General features: G+C 46.1%; 1 protein-coding gene across 3 annotated transcripts in view; it reads right to left on the bottom strand.

Annotated features, from left to right (window-relative positions):
* Positions 1-5107: 5107 nt before the first annotated feature.
* The window catches only part of IQANK1 (IQ motif and ankyrin repeat containing 1), a 1215835-nt gene continuing 1198461 nt past the window's right edge, over positions 5108-22481 (bottom strand). For all 3 annotated transcript variants that reach the window (XM_069621882.1, XM_069621881.1, XM_069621883.1), the window contains one exon: positions 5108-5365. In XM_069621882.1, the coding sequence (XP_069477983.1) occupies positions 5197-5365 (169 nt within the window). In that variant the 3' untranslated portion in view covers positions 5108-5196. The remainder of the gene's footprint in view (positions 5366-22481) is intronic.

The following is a 22481-nucleotide window of genomic DNA, read 5'->3' as shown; positions in this document are numbered from 1 at the left end:
TTGGGCATGTACTTTCCCGCGAAACACGGATGCTTTCGTGGGCTTCTACATGTCTTGTGTGTGCCTCCAGGATGTGGGCTGGGATGTCTGGTCCCAATACACATCCTGGGTGCCAGAGAGTCTAGGGTGGTGTGAATGCCTGGGACCACCGTGGTCCGTGATTGGTCCACGAATGGTGTGAGTGTTGATGAGCGGATCTCCCATTGGGTCCCCTCCGTTTTGGCGCGAAGGGAACCGTGGATAAGAGGGGGCTGGAAACACCACTACCATGTCGATCTCCTGAGTTCTCACAAACGAAGGAATACAGGAGCCAAGTATCCTGCAACCAAGAGGCTGGACCGAGGAATCGCTGGTGACCCGCTGCAGGACTTCTCCTCTGCACTGCTGTCGCCTTCTGAAACCCTTTTCACCTTTGATCGAACCAGAAGGCCTGTACTGGTACTTCGACCCTTGGAATAGCGGGAACAGCTATTCTCGGCATCTTCACCATCTCCTGCCAGTAAGCCTTCGGAAGCGTCTCTGGGCCATCCAGCTGACTGACCAGCTTACACTGGAGTCCTGCTCTGTAACCGCCACCAGGTTGTGTAGTATTTCGAGTCCTTGTCACTCTCACACGCTTCGTACACTTGGCGTTCCCAGGTCTGAAGTGAGTAGTGTACATTTGGCTCAGATACACACGGCCGCTCCGTTGCCCTGCTGTGGTAACAAACTGTGCGGGTTTCTTCGATTGGGACGTCTTTTTACTCAACACGACGACGAGGCGTTCCCTGCTCTTCTGAACCTGCCAGCTACTGAAACGGACGCAGAGAAGCCTGGGTCTGCTTGCATCGGAGACCGGTGAGTAGCATAGCTAGGATCTGGTCGCCCTCCTGCAGGAGCCCATTGCTTTTCCCCGCTGTGTCAAACAGCACCCTTTTCCGTACTCGCGCTCTGCTTCTGCCCAATGTGGAGGCTGCGCTTGAGTCGCGGAACGTGTTCTTCTTCTTTTGTGCACTAAACTGAACTGCCTGATTTCCCTCGAAGAGCTTCTCCTTTTGCCCGTTGGCACCAGCGCGTGCAGGTACTTTTGAGCACAAGGCTCCACTCTTCGCAGGGCTCGGACTTCCATCTAGTTAGGTGCCTCTGAAGGCGAACTGGGTCTAAGCATTATTTCGCACTGCCTGTCTTCCTTCCCTTTTAGGTGGACTACACATTTCGTGCATATAACGCTTGAGACTTGTTGTATTTGTATGTATATTGTGTTGATATGGTATGTGTTGGTTTACTATCGTTATATTGTGATTTTCTCGCTACGGTCATTGTTTTAAAGGCCTTGAAATAAATGTGTATATATTTTTAATATAACAACTGTTTGGAGTAGTTTGTAAGTGTTCTTGCTTTGTGTGCTCATTGCGGGCTTTCAGTCACCCTCACCCCTCTTGAGACCTAGTCTTGACCGCCGCGATCGCTACCTTGATTGGTCTGGCTCGTCCCGAGGTTACCCTGTTCCAAGTAATTAGGTTGGCCTTCTGAACTTCTGCGCCACCAGGACAGAGTTCAGAAATCCGTCTTAACAATTGCCACTGTATTGTCCGTCATTATCAGGACATTCTTTCCCTGTACAGAGGGCAGAAAGGCTTTCAGCGCTAGTCTGATTGCCCTCAGCTCCAAAAGGTTGATGTGTAGTTTGGACTCTGATGGAGACCACCGACCGCTGATTGTCAGATCGTTGGTGTGTGCTCCCCACCCTGTGAATGAGGCGTCTGTCACTACTGTTATCTCCAGATCTGACATATTCCCTGAGAACTAGGACCACTGAGTTCTGAGTGCCCATTGAAGGGATCTCATTCTCAACCTGGCCTCTGGTACTAGGAAAATGCAGGATGCCATGAGGCCGAGCAATTTGAGAAAATTGAAGGCCGGTAGACGTTGGGCATTCTGGAATTTTGTTACCATCTGCTGGTTGTGGAGAGCCCTCACTTCGGGAGGCGAGGCTTTTCCCGAGGAAGTGTCCAAGACTGCTCCGATAAACTGGAGCTTCTGGGATGGTATCATGTGGGACTTCTTGAAATTGAGAGAGAAGCCCAATTTGTGGAGGAAGTGGCAAGTGATCGAAAGATGTTCCTGAGCTTGTTCTGGAGAACTTGCTCTGATCAACCAGTCGTCCAGGTAGGGATATATGTGAATACCTCCTCTCCTGAGTCTCGCTGCCACAACCGCCAACAGTTTGGTGAAAACCCTTGGGGCGGAGGTCAACCCGAATGGCAGAACTCGAAACTGATAATGAGAATTGCCAATCGCGAACCTCAGGTACTTTCTGTGCTTTGGATGGATTGGCACATGAAAGTAAGCATCCTGAAGGTCCAATGATACCAACCAATCTTGGAGTTGGAGAGCCTGAAGGATCTGAGAAAGAGTCACCATCTTGAACTTGTCCTTCCTGAGGAACTTGTTCAAGTTTCTCAAGTCCAAGATGGGTCTCAGTCCTCCGTCCTTTTTTGGAATGAGAAAATATGGGGAGTACTAACCCCTGTTCCTCTCTGCTACAGGTACCAGTTCTATGGCACCTTTCTCTAGCAGGGTTAAAATTTCCTGCAACAGGAGCGGATCTGGAATTTTGACGGAGTGAGTTGGCTCCCGGTAGATGATTGAGGCCTTTTTAGGAAGGGGAGACAGTAACCTTGGGCTACTGTTCCCAGCGCCCAAGCATCTGAGGTAATGCCCCGCCATTCCTTCAGATGCTGAGAGATCCTGCCTCCCACTGGTGTTTTGTGCAACAAGGTCTCGAAGGAATTTGGAGGCGGCTGCAGGAGTGGCTGAGGGTACAGATGCCGCTCCTCAGGGTGATTTTGCACCTCTCCCTCGTGCTCCACGAGGGAAGTTTCTTTTGCCCCTTTGAGAAGCCTGTTCTCTTCCTCTACCAAAAGAGGAGTAGTATCGAAAAGAACGACCCCTCCAGGAAGATGAGCCGGAATAGGGTTTTAGAGGCTGGCGCATAGAGGCGCTAAGCGATTTAGCTGCCGCTTTCGAGGTCTGAAGCTTTTCTAGGCTTTCATCAGCCTTGCTGCCAAACAGCCTCGAGCCATCAAAGGGCATGTTAAGGAGTCTGGCTTGCACATCTGGTGCAAACCCGACTTCCTCAACCACGCAAATCTGCGTAGCACAACGCTTGCAGCCATGGACCTGCTGATACTATCAGCAGTATCCAGTCCAGACTGGAGACATTCCCCCATTGCCTCCTTCCCGTCTTTGACTATATTCAGGAAGCATTCCCTTTCCTTGCCTTGCCTTCCGGAATATGATCAACCGCCGCCGAAATACAGTCCCACAGGGTATGGGTAAACCTGGCCAGTGTACAGGTGACATTTGTCGATTTAAGGGCCATACTGCCTGACGTGAAAACTTTATGTGCCCATGCGTCAACTTTTCTATCCTCTCTATCTGGAGGAATAGTGGGATATGCAGTCTTATATGTAGATGCTGCCTGAATGACTAGACTTTCTTGAGTCGGATGCTTATTTAAGTATTCAGGATCCGTTCCAGCTGGTCTATATTTTTTTGGAAAAGTGCTATCTGCAGCAGCAATACTCTCAGGTCTATCCCAGTTTTTCTCCACCGTCCTCTGAAGAGCCCTGTGAAAGGGGAGAACTGGGGCCCTCTGACAATTATATCCGTCATGTCATCCTGTTAAAAAACGGGTGAAGTATTACACCAACCCATATATTCTATTACTCTGGTCATAAGACCCCTGTACCCAGCATCTGCATGCTCTGCAGGATCAGGTCTGGCAAACTATAATTCTGGGGAGGTGTCAATTCCACTGGCAGAATGTAGAGTATCACTCAGGTCTCTCATTCTAGATTCCTGGTCAATAAGTTCCTCAGGAACTTGTTTTGTGCCATAAGAAACTCCAAAAGGAGTAACTTTGTCTTCTTCTGAGCTAGATTCCTCATAAATTGAAGACATGGACTTAAAAAAGTCTGACCTGGGCAAAGGAGTGAATCTCCTTTCTTCTTCTACCATACGCGTTGAAGGGATTGATAAATCCTTCGAAGTTGTCGAAGGAGTCTTTGATGACTTCGAAGATGACTTCGACACAGGCGTCGAGGATGTTTTTGTTTTTGGTGCCGAAACGGTCGACGCTGACGGCCTCAATGAAGTCGTCGAAGCCTTCGACGACTTGTGTTTTTTGTATGGCACCGGAGAAGTGCTCGACGGCTTGGCGTCGACTCAAGTTTTTTAGTATCCTCGACACTGGTTTTTACCATTGTAGTCTTGGACTTCCCTTTGTCGTCCAATGGAGCGACCTTAGAGGTATGGCTTTTTCGAGGTTCTTTCGAGGGGGTCGGGGCTGCGTTCTCGAAAACCTCCATCATCTTTTTATGGAATTCTTCCCATTTACTGGGATAATCCGATTTTGTCGGACATCCAATTCCTTCGGTCGACTGAAGAAGAAGATGATGAGGGAGATCTATGTCTCCTCTTCATTTTTTTTAGACGATGACGAAGAGTGTCTCGATCCACTCCTAGATCGAGATCTCTTGGAGTGCCTATGGCGATCCGATTCCTTTGAATCAGTCGCCTTCTTATGTTTTTTAGACATAGCCTTCTTAGAGGCTTCCCTCCCCACCGACAGTTTACCTCTCCTCTCACGAAGAGCTTTCTCGGTCATGGATTGGCAGGAACCGCAGTCGTCGGTTCAGTGACTGGAACCGAGACACCAGAGACAAACCCGGTGGGGATCCGTGATCGACATTTTTGATCCACAATCTACACACTTCTTGAACCCAGTCTTGGGTGTTGAAGATGACATTTTCTTCACAGAAAATCTGAAGCGCACCGTTCTCGATGGCGAAGCGATCAGAAAAACGGAACTGAAGCAACGGGCGCGGCTCAAGCTATTTATACCATCGGTGACATCGACAGAGTACGGAGTCCGTCGAGGGACAATCAACGCCACGACCTCGAGCACAGCGCCCTCTGCCAAGAGAATTTTTTTCCAAAGCAGCGAAGCTGGAGACGAGTTATCATAAGATGAGGAATACGTGGGAGGACAAAATCCATTCGAAATTGCTATTTGGTGTTTAAAAATGCAGATTTGTTCAAGGAAGGAAAAGTGACAACAACACCCAAAATAAAACATTTATTAATAAATAATATGCAATATCCTTTTACAAGATTTGTGACCGCGGTGTATATGCTTGGCCTACTTTATGATCACAACTTGGAAATAACCACCTCGATTGGGAGGAGCTGGGTAAGCAAGGCATCAGGTGGTTGATGAAGTTTCGTGATGATGAACAGCTTAAAGTTTTCTGTGCGGCCCGTTTGGAAATGAGTGCGAGAGTATTCCAGGCCATCCGTGGGTTTGACCAGAGAAAGATACCTGTTGATAGAAAGACATGATTAAGTACATATGGAGCACTGCAAATAATCTTTCAACTTGTTTGCCAGTAAAAGATTACTGCTCTGGCACGGTATCCTAAACTATGCAAAACAAGGTTACTGCTAGATAACAAGATTAATACGAATCATGGTGTAAGGCAGGGTTGCGTATTAGTACCCACACTTTTTAATCTTTATATGCCTGACATAGGTGATTCTTTGGCTTCTGCTGCTTTTGCCTCCCCAAAAATCAGCAATTTGAAAGTCACTTGACTGTTTTATGCAGATGATTTTCTCATCTTTGACTGTACCCAATTAGTTTTACAGGGTTTGATCATCGCATTCTGGAATTTTGCCAATGTTCATTCTCTCAAGGTGAATCCTAACAAGACTAAGGGAATGCAATGCACAGTGCGAAAGATTGCTCAAAGGATACGTGGCACATTGAAACTACCCCGATTGAGCTGGTTGACACATTTATTTATTTAGGTGTTCCCATCTTGGCTAAACCACATAAAGAATATATTCAAGTTTGGCTAAAGTCGCGGATGACCAAATTGTTGAATCAATTGCGCAGAAAAGATGCTAAGTATGGTAAGCTCTCACTGATTCTGGCTCTGAGATTTTATAAGAGAAAAATTGTCCCCAAAACATTGTATAGGCTGGAAATACTTTACCTATTTTAGAAAGTTTTATCTGGAGAAAGTTGCTTTGGTTACCAAACTGTATGCCCCTTGCTCTGATTCGATATATGAATTGGATAACCAGCCTCTTAAAGCTAGGGTGAGTTGAAATTCTGGTGTTTTTATCACAAAATGTTACATTCGCTTAAGAAATCCCTTTACCCAGATTTATGCCTTATTTTAGATAATAAGTGGAATTGTTATGTTAATAATATTTTACATTTCTGCAGCAATCTTCTCAAACAAATTGGGTCATCCGACGTCGAACTGGCTACAAATCCGGGGAAAGTTAAATTTCAGTTATTTCGCTATGATTCGGCTCATACTATGGCCAAGATGCATGCATACAAGTCTTTGATCCACTTAAGTGGAGATTATAAAAATGCAGGCATTCTTGCCCCATTGCTAACAATATACCCCACATAGGAATTAGGGGTAACTTTCTGCGCTTTCGGTGGGATGTATTACCTACTAGGGAAGTATTGAAACTGTATGGACGGTTACATCCTGAGTCAAGTGTGTGTAGATTTTGTCAAGATGTGAATGAAATAGAAACGTTGAGGCATTTAATTGCATCTTGTGTTGCACTGACAGTTAAAAGATTCACCTATTTTAATTGATATGTTAATTAATCTGCCTTGTGTGATTATTATTATTATTCTTTATTTGTTTAGTTTAAAAGAAACTTTACAAAAAAAACAAAAATTCATATACATTACATATCACAAGCACATTATTTCTTTAAAAACAATCACAATACAAAACATCATACACATTTCACCAAAGTTTTAAATATCTATCAAAAGTTATAATTTAAAAACAGGGACAATTTCTCTCTATCAATTCTCCTTTGTTGTAATACTATCTAGGTGGTTTTTAATGATTGACCACAGTTGATACATGGCAATATGCACTTTTTGATTATCCGTGTTAAGACAATAGGCCCAGAAATCGTCACTCTTAATAGATTCGTACTCATGTACAAACGGACCTAACAAAGTCATGTATTCGGGGCCCAATATTCTGCATTTTGTAAAAATATGTTTAGCAGTCTCAAAATATTCAGGGTTCTGATACATGCGACAATATCCATCTTTTTGTAAAAGTCCCAGCTGTGGACCAATTGGAGAAAGAATGTGTAGCTGATTTATCCTCAGCCTCAATCTAAATGCACGCACTCCCATACTTTGACATTGTCTGAGATAAGCTTGAGGCTGAAGGTAACTGTACACAACAACCTACCATATGTTTATAACTATGGACGGTCTCTACATGTGTATAGTTAGAGACACAGTCCCATTGTCTAACTTTTTTGAAAGAAATCCTTTTCAGTGTTTCGTAGGAAGTACCCCATGTGAAGTCGGGATACCACCCCAGATCATCAAACAAGCCGTTTAACAAGCGACCACAGCTATTTTTTCCCTGTACATGGACCGCCAATAGACTAAGTAGCTGTATGAATTTTAATATATAACAAACCTTATCTTCTCAACAGTTCCCCTTTGAGGGAGATCAGGCCAAATTCTAGTCTGATATACTGGATTGTGGCAGAGGGCTTGAGCCTCAAAATTTGTTTCCAAAAACTGCCCTTCACGATATCTAGCCAAGATAGATCGCCCATTGCCAGTGCCTCCAATCCATGAAGCACTGTCGGGCAAAAGCTTTGTTTGTACAATGTTATTATTCCCTCCAAAGAATAACCTGCAGTATCCCTAGCGAATTTCAAGATTGACCGAGTCATCCTGCGGGCTTTCATGTTTTTTGTTTCAACAATTTGCCTATATGTTTTGGTATTGTCAATATGTATCTAAACCCAGGTATGGCTAGGAGTCCAAATACACAATGGTTCCAAGCGTGCTGTTGAGAATTGATCTTTTCACATTCTTTGCCGATACAACCAAGACTTTGGTCTTCTTCATATTTAGGGATAGCTTATTATGAGACGCAAAGTTACAAAGTGCCATGAACATGGATTTCATCCCCAAGAAGGTGTGATTTAAGAGGATGAGATCATCCGCGTATAATAAACAAGGCAGGGGGTACCCCCCTACCCTTAGACAACACCCAACCTATGGGTTTAACCAATCCGGTAAGTCCGCCATGTAGAGGTTATACAAGGTCGGCGCCAGGGTACATCCCTATTTAACGCCTTTCCGAATTGCTACCATATCCATGACCATTCAGTCATCCGTAAGTCTGACAGCCGCCTTAGTAAATTGATGCAGGCCCTGCAATATACTGATAAACCAAGAAGGGCAGCTGGCTTTGGTAAGTTTCTCCCACAGTCTAGGCCGATCCACACTATCAAACAAGGCTTTAAAGTCCACAAAAATGATGTACAATGTCGGACTGCCAGTCTCCAAGGTGCCACGAATTAACGATTGTGTGATTATGAGTCTGTTTGGCAGTTCTGCCTTTCTGGTAGGACCACAGACATTCTGATTGCAGTGACCAAGTATCTGGATTCTTTACAGCTGGAGTTTCCTGTACAAGCATAATGCACTTCCGTCATTTTATCTTTGATGAATTGTTAAATATGGGCAAATGTTTTCTCGTTTTACGGATTGTATTTGATGTATTGTGGTTTTAGAATTCATTATCGTTTTGTTGTTCATTGTAATTAAATTGTGAACTGTTCATTTTTAACTTTTCTTTTTTTCTTCCAATTCTTCAGTTTTTTTTCTTTTGTATTTTATTATGATACATTGAAGATTCGTTCAAGGTTATTGATTATACATAGAACAATACAACAACAAAAAATGACTGCTCAGGCATGGTATCCAAAACTATGCCAAACAAGATTACTGCTAGATAACAGAAAAAAGAGAACACTTTGCATTCAGGCAAAAGGACAAGAGTGTTTGGACATCTAACGGGGGATTCCAGCACCAGCGAGAAAAACGGGAACCCAGTCCTCCCCTTGTATACTTTTCGAACTGACTAAATGACACACATTTACCAAACAATATGTCTCCCGGTAGTACATGTATGGTGAGAAGTGGGCTTTCAAGTGGCTCCAGAAACAGAGATGTCAACCTGGAAGCCTTTACTTCTGAAGATGCAAGGGACCAGAAGCCTTTATGTTTTTAATTTTGGCACATATGTGGTGCTTTAGCGCAAATAAAACTACAGAGCAAGAGAGATTGGAAAGTGTGTTGGGAAACAGAATATTTGGTTGGCATGTCAAATAGATGGGCCATTGGCATTTACTGCCTGCATCACCCACTGTTAGTTTTGTGTAATGCTGTTTACCTTATTTCCTTCTGCCAGCATGTTTCTACAAAGCCATGAATAAACAAAAGAAAAACAGAGCCCTGTATTTAATAAAGTTTGAGTCTACCTTGCTCATCTTCGTCCTCCTCCCTCTTCCTTCTCTTCTGATTTTAGTTCTCCCTCTTGCCTTTTCTTCTTCCTCAACCTGGTCCTGCTTCCTCTTCCCCGTCTTAGACCCTTTTCCTCAACCACGCCCTCTTACTAGTCCCTCAGCTGAATCCCTCCTAACACTCCCTTTTCCTTGTAGTTATCCTTCTTCCTACTCTCACATACTATTCCCACGTTCTTGTCCATCATGCTCACCCTAATCCCTCTTCCTCATCTCCATTCCTCATCCCTCCTCCTCTACCAAGCCATTTGTTCTCTCGCAAGTCCTGTTTCCCCTTCCAAGCCCCTTGTTCTTCTTTTTATGTGCTACTTGCTGTTCTTTTCTTTCTCAGGCATGACAGGCGGGCCACAAATATATAGTTTGCAAATCATTAGAAGTTATTAAACGAAGTTTAGGAATATGGTGCAGCAATCTAAGCACATTTTCACGGTTCGGTATCAGACCATCGTCGATAAATAAGATAGGTTCCAGCAACAAACGTTTTGTATTGCAAAAAGGTTCCTTACATCTACTTTGTTTGACTTTTTTAGGAGAGTTCTCATCCAAATACTTATCGAGTCTTCTAGCAGTGTCGTCTTATATCGTGTTTTCAAGCTCTGACGTTTTTCTTCCAAGGTTTCAAATGGAGGAGTCGAGATCTGAATCAGACTCTTGACTTTCAATTTCTGCAAATTCAGAAAAGAGACCTCGGTCGTCCTCCGTTTAGCTTGGTCATTACGCTTCTCTGTACCAGGTAAGCAGAGACATACAGTTCACCAGCTCGGCTCAATAGGATTTTCAGATATCAGTCTTTCTCTTTTTTAGGATCCACGTCTTGTTGATGATCATTGGTTCTGCGAATTAACTTTCCATGTTTCAGTCTCAAATTATGCAATGTTTCCGCTAAGTTATCATGTGGTGAAGTAAGAAGAGGAGCCCGTCGTTTACCTTGAAAATCCTGCTGGCTCGGTAGGGTAACATGAAACGAGACTCCTGTAGTAATCACGTTTGACTTGTTATCGATAGGAGTACCAATGCTCCTTTGCAGGGGTTCAGACCTGCTCTCATTCTCCATCCGCACATCACTCACGTCACTAGTCAACCAGAACATATGTTCCCGACGGGGGCGTGGCTACGAGGGCCATGTAGGAAGACGCGTTCTGGAGGAGCTCCCGAGATCCTACAATGATCCGGGCAAAAAAGTGCGTGAAGACGGGCCGTCGACCGCTGAAAATACACATGCCGGTGTGTGAATGATTGGGCTACGCGTGATGAACTTCTGGATGGTGCAGGAGGGACGGCGGCAGAGATCGGTGCGGAAGAGATAAGGAGCACCGGAGACGAAAGACGACACAAAATGGCTGACCAAGGTCCGGAACAAAGGAAGAAGCAGGCTGCATGGTGACCCAGCGAAAGGGGCGCACTGAGTGCACATTTGTCACTTGTGCAAACTACAGGTCCCCTGGGTCATGTCGAATAGAACGGTGAGGCCGAAGGCGAAACAGCCCACCTTAGATGACTTCGCTAAGACGTCCCCGGGTCAAGACATTACCAAGAGCAGGGACAAGCTGCCTGCAAGCGGCTTGATGACTTCGGGCGCCAACCAAGAAATCCTGGCTGCGATTGCGGACCTAAGGGCGGCCTGGGAATCTAAGCTCGAACTAGCCGTCACTGAACTAAAAACGGCACTGGACCTCAAGGTCGGAGAGGTGCAGGAGGACGTTAAGCTACTCCGACAGGATGTCAGGGCCTTGGCAGAGCGCACGGAGTCCCTTGAGAAGGAAGTCAGCCCGAACACTGCGGATTGCGCCTCCCATAAAGCCGAACTGCACGCCCTGATACAAAGAGTGGGCAACTTGGAGAGCAGAGCGGAGGAGGCGGAAGGACGAGCCCGACGAAACAACATCCGCATCGTGGGCCTGCCGGAGGGATTGGAGGGCCACGATCCCACGGAATTCATTGAATCCATGCTACTGCAAGAGATACCCGGAGGAGCCCTATCCCAAGGATTTGCAGTGGAAAGGGCACACAGAGCCCTAACAAGGAGGCCCCCACCGGGGAACCCGCCTAGGCCTGTGATAGCCAAAATTCTTAATTACCGTGACCGGGAGAGGATATTGGAACACTTTCGTAAGGGAGGAACGATCACACGAGGAGCGGCAAACATCACGGCTTACCCGGACTACACCCTGTCTGTGCAGCGTAGCCGCATGAACTTTGGGACGGTAAAGCGGAGATTGAGAGAGGCGGGCCACAAATATATGTTACTGTATCCAGCAAAATTGAAAGTCATTCATAAACATAAAACTTTGTTTTTTGAGACCCCGGAGGATGCCATGGGATGGCTCGATGCGCAAGGATGTCCCCAGGAGTCGGAAGTTCGTACGGAGAAAGAGCTCGGAAGAGATAAGTGATGCATTAAGAAGGTGCCGCAAGATGGCGCGGCACGTGGGACTTGAATATAGTCGCTTGCGCAGCCTTCAGTAGAGAAGGTCAGACTATTGCACTATTTGTCATAAGCACTGTGGTTAATGTTGACTTAACGGGAGCCTTACGGAGCGATTCTCTCTACCCCGCAACAGTTTTAGTTAAGTGGCCATTAGGGCGACTTCACCCTACTGAGCTCTGTGCATCGTTCGGTGCTTGCAGGGCTAGATGTGGGGGTGCCTGAGCTCCGAGGATGGAGCTGGGCAGCAGTTGGGGTGTGTGATGTTGGGGAAGGGACGGGTGGGGGGTGGGGAGGGAAGTTGGGGATTTATTGTGTACATAGTTATGGGGAGTTTGAGCTGGTACGAGAAGCTACAAGCAAAAATGGAGGGCTGTATCTGTATCACGTGGGCAAAGGGGAGTCGCTACATGGGAGGCAGGAAGACACTCATGAGCCATGGGAGACCTTAAGATCGTAACATGGAATGTCAGGGGACTTAACAGCTACTTAAAAAGGAACAAAGTCATGATGTACCTAAAAAGACAGAGGATTGATATTGCGCTGTTGCAGGAAACACATCTGACCCAGCAAAAATTGGAACTGGTGGGGAATAAGTGGAGAGGCACTGTAGTGGGCTCTCGGTACTCTGCCTACGCTAGGGGAGTGCTGGTCTGGGTGGCACCGCACGTTCCGCTCCAACTCACACAAGAGGTGGTGGACACGGAGGGTAGGTTGGTCATATTGAAGGCCTTGGTAGAGAATAAAGAGGTGTGCATTATAAATACATATGCCCCCAACCAAAACAGTGCTACGTATTTTAGAACCCTATGTACTCATCTGGGCGCGTGTGTGGGGGGAGCGGTTATCTGGGGAGGGGACTTTAACTGTGTGCTCGACCCAAAGGCAGACAGATCTGATGGGAAGATTGATCGGCCCACCCGGGCGGCCAGGGTATTACAGACATTACTAGATGACTTTGGGCTGGCGGATGTTTGGAGGCTGAAACACCCTAATGAAACAGAGTACTCGCACTACTCAGCTCCGCAGCACCTGCACACGAGGCTGGATTATTTTTTTGCCACGCCAGATGTGATGATAGAGACCACCCAAATAGAATATAGAGTGAGGGTCCTGTCGGACCACTCGCCTCTGGTGCGGACCTGGCAGCACTGCCGCCCAAGGGCGCGGATACCGACGTGGCGCCTCCGGGCGGAGGCGCTCAGAGACCCAGTCTTCAGGGAAGACATCAGGAATGCGATCTCACAGTACTTTGAGGTGAACACAGGCAGCATAGATTCAGCGTGCACACTCTGGGAGGCCTTTAAGGTGGTGTTGCGGGGTGCTGCTATTGCTAAATCAAAAGGCCTACAGGGTGGGGTCCTAACAGAACTAGAGGAAGCGGAAGAGAAACTGGAGCGCGAAAGCGACAGGGCAGGAGGGGACGCGGAACTTGTACTCGAGTTGCAGCAGAGGTGTGCGGAGCTTTGGGAAAGGCTCTGCAACCTTAACTACAAAAAGTATGTCGAGAGGCAACATGCAGGTGGGGATAAAACTGGTCGCTTGTTGGCGTGGTTATATAAGAGCGAAACCCCCAGGCCCCCGATTAGGATAATAACCAGAGAGGACGGGGAGGTGGTTGACACACGGGAAGGAGTCAACGAGGCATTCTTGGACTATTATAGAACATTATATGAGGACAGGGGAGGGGACAATCAGGAAGAGATTAGAGAAACACTAAAAGACATGGAATTACCTAAGATTAGTGATGAAGAAAGGGAGGAACTAGACGCACCGATTACCCTGGAGGAATTAGAGGAGGTGGTAAAACAGCTGCCCACCTGCAAGACCCCGGGTACGGACGGATTCCCGGGCGAGTTTTACAAAATATATAAAGCAGAAGTACTCCCCCCTATGCTAGAGATGCTCAATGAGTCTTTTGAGAAGGGTCGGCTACCGGACACGCTCAGAGAAGCACTAATCGTGCCGCTCCCCAAGCCCAACAAGCCGGGGCATTGCTGTGGCTCCTATAGGCCGTTGTCAATGTTGAACCAGGACAGCAAGATCTTGATGGCGGTCCTGGCTAATACGCTACGAAGGGTCATCAGTAAACTGATACACCCGGATCAGACAGGTTATGTCCCCAACAGAAATATAACCCACAACCACAGGCGACTCCACCGGGTGATTGAAGAGGGAAACAGAAGCGATGGGGAAATGGCGGTGGTGTCCCTAGATGCAGTCAAAGCTTTTGATTCAGTGAGGTGGCCATGGTTGCTGGCGGCCCTGGAAGAATACGGGATGGGGCCGGGTTATGTTAGGTGGGCGAAATTGTTGTACAGTGAACCACTGGCCAGAGTATGCACAGGATTGGTGATATCTGAGAGGTGGCAACCCAGTAGAGGCACCGGACAAGGGTGCCACTGGTCCCCGATGTTATACATTCTGGCCCTAGAGCCCCTGGCAGTGTACCTCAGACAACAATATGACATGGTCGGTATTGAAGCAGGGGGAGACCTAATATCCTTATATGCTGACGATTTGCTACTGTATTTGAAATATCCGGAAGAAAATCTTCAGTATATTCTAGAGGTCATGGAAAAGTATGCAGAACTGTCCGGCATAGCGGTGAACCCCCAAAAATCGAGCATGTTCCCATTGGGGAGCTACATAGGAGTCCCTCTGGAATGGCTGCCAGTGTTGTCCGTACCTTGGGCGGCTGATTCCTTCCGCTACCTCGGAATAGATGTGTATCATACTGTGGAGGGGGAACACTTGCATAACACTGAGGTGGCTGTGAAAAAAATCCGCACAAATATGAAGTTTTGGGAGAAGCTGACGCTGGCGATGATGGGACAGGGGGCGATGCTCAAAATGGTGGTCCTGCCTATGCTGTTACATTTCTTCAGTAATATACCATACCTGAAACCCAAAAAGTTTTTTGTCAAACTGAACAGCATGTGTAGGGACTTCCTGTGGCACGGCACTCGCAATAGAGTGGCGCTATGGAAGCTACAGAACTTCCATGATAGAGGGGGCATTAAGCTGCCGAACTTTGAGGCCTATTATGTAGCCAGTAAGTTGCAATATGTAACCAAATGGCTCTCTGATGAAGAAACTCCTGAATCTAGGCTGTTTGGGCAGGACTGCACCCCATTTTACCTAAAAGAGATGATCTGGGTTCCTAGACTTGAAATGAAAGAACGCCCGGGTATGCTGTTGCTTGGGTGGAAGATGTGGCACAGAGTATGCCAACTGATGGAGAACCCGCGCCCGTGTTCCCCACAGGTGCCACTGGTTGCCTTGGCTAGGGGAGACAACCAGCTCAGGATGATAATCAGGACCTATTGGGAATCGGTTGGGCTGGCCACATTGGGGACATATGGCAAGGAGGGGCTATTAAAGATTTCGAAGACCTGGGAGAAGAGACAGGCTTGCATGGAGGCCAATATGTCACGTATCTTAGGCTAGTGCAGACTATTCGCAAAACCTGGCCAGAGACTGTACTGGCGGAAGAGCCAGACGTTCTAATGGGAACAATATATGACATATCGGAGGGAGGGCACAAGATCTCTAGACTATATGAGAAGGTGATGACCCCGGTGGGGAAGGATTTGACTGATCTGAGGCTGGACTGGGAAGCGGAGGTGGTGGCACAGATGACCGATGGAATGTGGGAACGTGCCATAGGATACCACAAGAAAGTGTCCAGAAATGCTAGATTGCAGCAGATACAGTTATACATAACGCATAGAGCCTATATGACCCCGAAGAGAATATCTAAGTTTGCAAACGCAGGAAGACAAGCATGCCCAAAATGCGATGAGGAAGACGCTGATATGACACACATGTTCTGGTCTTGCCCAATGATTGAAGCTTTTTGGGGGGAAGTGGCACGGAAACTAGCGGATAAAGGGGTCCCGCTCAACATAGATACGGCCTGGGCCTGCCTTTTGGGATGGTTTCCCAGACCACGGAACACTAAACACCTTGGGAAACTGAGGGACCTGACATATGTGCTTGCTAAAAGAAGGATAGCCATGGGCTGGAAGCAATGCCACAAGCCACGGGTAGAGGTATGGTGGCGGGACTTGCAAAAATGGGCAGAGGCTGAAACGGTGGTGTGGCAGGAGGCATGTAGCAATTGCGGGGAGGAAGATGTAGGTAACCTGATGGCTTGGAGAATGTTAATAACAGGACTGTTTGGCACAGTAGTGGATCCTGCAGCTTCGGAAGGAAGCGATACCCAGCCACACGCGGCGGATACAGAACTAGAAATGCAAATAAGCTCTTGAGAGGGGGGGATTTGGGGAGCAGTAATGAGCATTAATTGATATTCACGAGTTTATTGTAAATAATGCTGCAAGTTTGGTTTGTATTGTTTGTTTGTATAAAAAATTCTTAAAAGAAAAAAAAAAAACATGTTCCCGACAATGTTGTCGCCTACTACTCAGACTATTACGTATACTCTGATCAATTGAGGTTTCCACATCCGTGATTGAGTACATCGAAATGTTCATTAAGTCATCACAAGAAGCATCAGATTGAGGTTTCTGCGATTGTTTGACATTGCACAGGTTATTTCTCGACTTGTTTCTTTCAAACTTTCCTTATTAATTCTGAATGCTGCAGGCTCATTTGAACTCTCTGGTAAGACCAAATTACATATTCATTTACGTGAATCATTTGATCTCTGCTTATTTGTCGGTTTTTGGTTTTTAGATTTTATTTTCTGTTGTTGGAGTTGCTGTTGTTTTTGTTGTTTAGCAAATTTTCGAGGTTGAATTTCTTGACCAGGCTTGACCCCATTCTTTTTGAAAAGATTGTATATTCTTTCACAGGTTTAGGGTTCTCAGCCCCACGTATCTCAGTCGAGGAAGCCTGAACCATTTTGTTATCAGATATCTCCTCCAACTCATCCTGCTCCTTCAATATCGAATCTCCTACCTCTTCAATCTCTTGATAAACGGTTGTATCAAGAGTTGCTATATCTATTGATCCATAACCAGTCAAACTCTTAGCACCCTCCAACTGGGCATTATTAAGAGGCAAAGATGTTCGTTCCATCATATAATTTATGGCTTGTGTCCCTGACGTAAAAAGCACCAGGCTCTTATTAATCTCTTTTTGTTCACCAACAGTGTCCCTACTGGACTGTACATTTGGAACATCCGTAGCTTGAGTCCTAGTTGTGTCTAGATCACCCACCTTATTGTCTGCTGGTATCCCCAGCAACCTTTGAGATCTCCTTTTGTTTTTTTCCTGGATAATCTGCTCCAGAATACTGTGAAATATATTTGTTATTTGCACAGTATTCTTATCCAAATTGTCTTGCAACTGTGAGCAACCAAAGGGTGTCTCATGAACTAATCCCTTGGGATCTGTCATCCAGGTGGCAAGGACACGGCCATTGCTTTTGGATCCAGTTCCTGAGGGTGGACCAATGCGGGAGGATCACTTGGATGAGGGGCCCCTGGGGAGTGGGACACCCGATGAAGAGATGTGGCTCCCCTTTTCCGATTATCTCTTTACCCCTTCTCATTCCTTGTTAGAAAGCTCTTCGAGGCCGCAGCTGAATCGAGGTAGCCAGACAAAAAGTCATAGGGAGAAACCGAGGAGAGAAGTGCCCTTGACCTGTTTGACACACGATTGCTGGGCCTTTTGAAGACTCGGAAACAGCACATGTGTGGTGAAGAAGAAAGGCCTTCAGATCCTGTAAGGTGCCTCAGAGATACCAGGGACCCTCCTCCGTGACTGTATGAGCCAGGTGAGAAGCACAGCCGGCGTGGTATCGCCCTCGACTCCATGATCAAAGCCACGAGCCGAACCTTGCATGCAGCCAGTGAGTTGAAGGCAACTGTGTGAACTGGGCTGCGTATGAGCGAAGGTAGCAGGTGGCAACACAGTGTCATATAGGGAGTTTGATGAAAGACGCGAGTAAAAGGAGAAAGCTGATAAATGTTTTCTTGGAACTTTTAAGGCGTGAACACTCAATATTAAGGATACTATGCAGGGTGGTCCGGTGCCGTGTGGGTGCCCAGTCGAAAGATCTCTGCCGGAAAGTATCTTGCGGGTTGAACCATTTAGACTGGATTGAACATTCTGTTATGATTGAACATTTGAAGTCGGATGGAAAGGAACAAAGTGGTCAGCAAGGGTAATAGTCAAATCCCTTGCTCAGTCGAAAGAAGTCAGTTCTGATATATGCAAATATATGCAAAGAAGGAAGTTGTCAAAGTGTCAGGTCTGAGCTCAATCAAGGGGGGTCAAACATGATAAAAAAGGAAGGGAATCCGAACCCGGCTGAGGGAGATTCCATTAAGAAACAAACAGGGAAGAAACGGTTTGAGCCCGGCTGAGGGAGACCGAAAGAAATAAACGTTAAGTTTTATTATTATTTATTTTGCTGATTCTGGCACTGTGGAAGAAAGAGACTTGAGAAAGTATCTAGAGACGCTATGCTGAAAGATGTATCCTGAAGACTGCCTTCTCCTGCCAGAGAAATCAGTGTGCTCCAAGTGGCATATTGTTCCGCCTTGTTCCATGCGAAAACGTGGGGAAGGGGAAGCTGTAGTTCAGCAATCCTGAACTCCCATACCACATGGACCTTTTCTTTATCTTACACTGTTTTCTTAAAACATTCATTGCAACACCCCCCCACCCTTTTGTTCTTTAGAGTAAGGTTTGGCAATAGGTTTTTTAGTATAGGCCCTTTTTATTTGACAAGTCATGACCAAGACAGTCTATTCTTTTGTTTTGCTGGTTATAGCTTGCTCCCATCATTAGAATTTATGTTTTTTGAAAGCCTCATCAGATCCCAGACTGTCAGTTGCTAAATGGTTTTACATTTAGGTGGATTATCTGCATCCAGAGGAAGATTAAAGGTCGACTTTTTGGCCACACAGGGGAGTTCTAATCCGCCATTCTGCCCTTTCATAGTCTGTGGAAATTGAAATGCTCTTTTTTATAAACCCCTCGTTTAAGTTAAGGCAGGTAGCAATGCTGTTCTTTGAGTTACCTCTATGTCAGGTATCTTCAATGATACATTTTGGCCTGGAGTTTCATCAATATTATTCTCTATTCTGTCAGCCAACCTTATGGTCTGCTCGTGGGAAGTATCATCAGTACTCGGGCTGTCCGAACCCAGATCTTCGTAGTTATCTTTTGATGTTAGGGCACCATTTCGTATTAGACATCCAGACGCCTGTTCAGGAGAGAACGCACCCTTTAGTCCATCGATGTATGCAGCCATGCTAGCAGTTGCTTCTACTACAACGTTAAATGGAGTAATTGAAATGTGACCCACTTCCAATGCTGCCTCCTTTTTTTTCTTCAACGCCACTCCCTACTCCACCAGCATTAGAAGAAGGGTCATTATCCTCCCAGTTTCTATTCCTGCTGCATCCACCACTGTGATTTTGACCGTGCAAGCACTCACCCGAGGCAGCTGACTTCGACACCATCACCATTTGAACATTGTTCAAGTTCTCCATATGATCCACCTTTCTCGTGGTTGCAACCAGCCACGCTCTGATGCTCTGCTTCCTGCGTCGCCCAATGACTGCCAAGACTCTTTGCTCCACGCTTGGAATGGGGTTATGAAGAAGAGCTCCTCCTTCTGGATCGAAAGGCACTGTGAACAGACTCACAGAACAGCAGTATGACACGACTGCCAAGACTGCTTCACCTCTTCTCAGCTCTGCACATCTTCTAGTGTATCTAGGCCGAGGCCATTGCACTTATCATATCTATATTTTATATATTGCCTTTTCTTATGCGTTAAACTTATGTTATATACATTTTCAATCAACCTGGTGGGATCGAGAGGTATAGTGGAAGGGGCACTAAAATCAGTAGTATTACAAGCAAGGCTGTCATTTTTCATTTGATCATTAACATTGGTGTCTGTCGCCACAGTGTCGTGTGTGTAATGTTTTTTGGTCATATTTACATCCCAAATTCACCTTTTGGCCAAGTTAGCATCCTGAATAGACCCATTAATGGTAACATTTGTTTGTATATACCCTGTTTGTATATATCCCCCCTCTTTTATATGTCTTCCCCATATAAAAATACACCCACAACATATTCCTAACCCAAACAAATATTGCAAATAGCCCAGCAATATAATGCACTGCACCTAAATATGAATAGGAAAACCTTGATATGGTATTATACACTTTTCCTAATATAAATGGAACTTTTGGAGCTGGCTGGATCCATCGCGAAGACCACATAAAAAGGGATTATAAAAGGCAGATGAGAGGAGAAGAGAAGAGAAGCTAAGGGGGAAAGAGAGGCAGATATAGAAGGGGAGAGAGAGAGAGAGTATGGGAAACTGTGAGAGTGCAATTCCTGTGCAAATGTAATGCATAGAAGCCTTGTGTGGGGGTATTGGATAGCTCTTCTTCTGTCTTTTAAAAGGGGTGTTTCGGACATCATTGAGGGTTGTGTTGTGATGTTATGGGCATAGGTCAGTTCAATCCGTCGGTGCAGGATGGGGCACGGGTGGCTTGCCGACATCAGAGAGGTGCACCAAGTAACGTAGCTCCTTCACCTTAACGGCAAGGGGAGTGGTATAAACCAATCGAAATGGACTGTTATATCTGGGTTGATTCCATCAGCAAATAAAATTCCTAACATATATTATAACACTGTGGAAGAGCTGTAGATAGGGCGACGTTGCAGGCATATCTGTAGCAGCGCCGGTTGCTTCGTCTGTCCGGGGAGGCGCATCTGTTGGGAGATGCATTTTATCACCTTTGTTAGGGAGGACAAGTAACTACTAAATTCCTCCACCAAAATGGATACTGCTCTATGAGCGTCTGACGCTCGCCTGACAGGAGAGAGTAGAGTGTGGATGCAGAGCCCTGTTACAACCTAATTGGGTGATAAACGGTGGTCTTTACAAGACTGTAAGCGTAAACTGAATAATACAAGTGGTAAACAGTGCACCCAGTTCTTTTTTTAATGTGGTGCACTGCTTCAGCAGCTTGTTTATTAGCAGGCCATTGGCCTGGGGATTTTAAATGGTGCACATCCGATGCATGATGCCAAGTAATGTTGAAATCTCTTTAAAAAGGTCATTAAAGAAATGTGTGCCGTTATCTGACCTTAATACATCGCGCACACCCCATCAACGGAAAAACCTCACACACAAAAAATGTGGCAGCTCATTTAGCATCTGATGTGTACAAGGCCTCGCCTCCACCCATCATGAGAAAGGACAAATGACCACAACGAGGTAGCGCGATCCATTGCACCTTTCGGCCATGCCTCCATAATCAATGTGGAGTTCACGGAACGGCCCAGTAGGGGGGGCAGGTTGTCTCTGATAGTCCGTAATGTGAGGCCTGTGTTGTAACTTTGGCACGTAGTGGCCATGTTCATCAATATTCTTGTAGGTTGGGGATGAACCAGTCTTCCTGAATGTCTGCTGCAATGTGTTGTTTAGAGACGTGTGATGGATGAAGCAACTGGTTGAACACTACTAGTAATAGGGGCATCACTGCTTTCCCTGTTATTTCCTGTCTCCACAAGAGATCCGTTGGCGACTGTTTACACCCCCTCTTCACCCAAAGCTCCTACTCCTCTTGTGGTGCCCGCCCCTGTAACTCAATCAACTATGCAATTCGTAAGGGATTGTACGGAGTAGGCAAATGTTCTGTGTTAGGTGTTAACACAGGATACTCTGCCACTTGTGGTACTGGGAGATATGTTTCTGTTTTTGCCACTGCACTTGCAGCAGCGTTACAGAGTGAGACAATGTCTGTGTTATTAGTGTGGGTGGTGCATTTTACAACCGCTACTACCAATGGTTGGGAGAGTGCATACAGGATACTCTGCCACTTGCGGTACTGGGAGATATGCTGCTATTTTCGCCACTGCACTTACGGTAGCGTTACAGAGTGAGACCCTATCTGTGTTATTAGTGTGTGTGGTGCATTTTACAACCGCTACTACCAGTGGCTGGGAGAGTGCATAGATGAGCTTGTCTAATAATGCAGCATGTTGCACAGGAGATCCGTCCACCCCCCTGAATCCCCCTCCTCTTCCATCGGGCAAGACCTGCATGTATTGTGGTGGTAATGTATGCTGAATCAGAGTAAATGATCACGTTACACCCTTGAAACGCTTGTAGTGCTTCAATAAGCGTTATGAGCTTGGCCTCCTGAGCCAAGCTCATAACGAAATGCATTGGCAACCTCTTCTGCACTAGTTTTTCATATTCCTCATCCACTAGGCGGACTACTGCCACCCCAGTTTGTCATAAGCCTGTGTCCTGGTCAACTGTGGCTGACCCATCAATGAAGAGGTCTATCATGTGCCTTAGGGATATCGTCTTCCTCTCCCTCGTAAGTCACACAGTCATGGTTAGCCAAGTTTTCGTCAGAACACATTTCGGTCAGGAACATGGCAGGGTTAAAAGTTTTGCATCGTACAAAGTGGATGCTTGCACTGGATAGGTTTATCTCATAGGTCGATGCTCGCTGTGTGGCCAGTGTGGATTTCGAGCATTCTAAAATAGCAAACACTGCATGCTTAACGTACAATCACACCGAGCATCCTATAACGATAACTTTTTTCAATGGCAAATGCTGCTGCAGCAAATGGTTGCTCACAGACAAATTGTCCCTGCATAACTGAA

This window comes from Ambystoma mexicanum, chromosome 5q (assembly GCF_040938575.1).
Source record: "Ambystoma mexicanum isolate Mex_15411 chromosome 5q, UKY_AmexF1_1, whole genome shotgun sequence".
Lineage (NCBI taxonomy): Eukaryota > Metazoa > Chordata > Amphibia > Caudata > Ambystomatidae > Ambystoma > Ambystoma mexicanum.
This window is presented reverse-complemented; position numbering and strand designations above follow the sequence as displayed.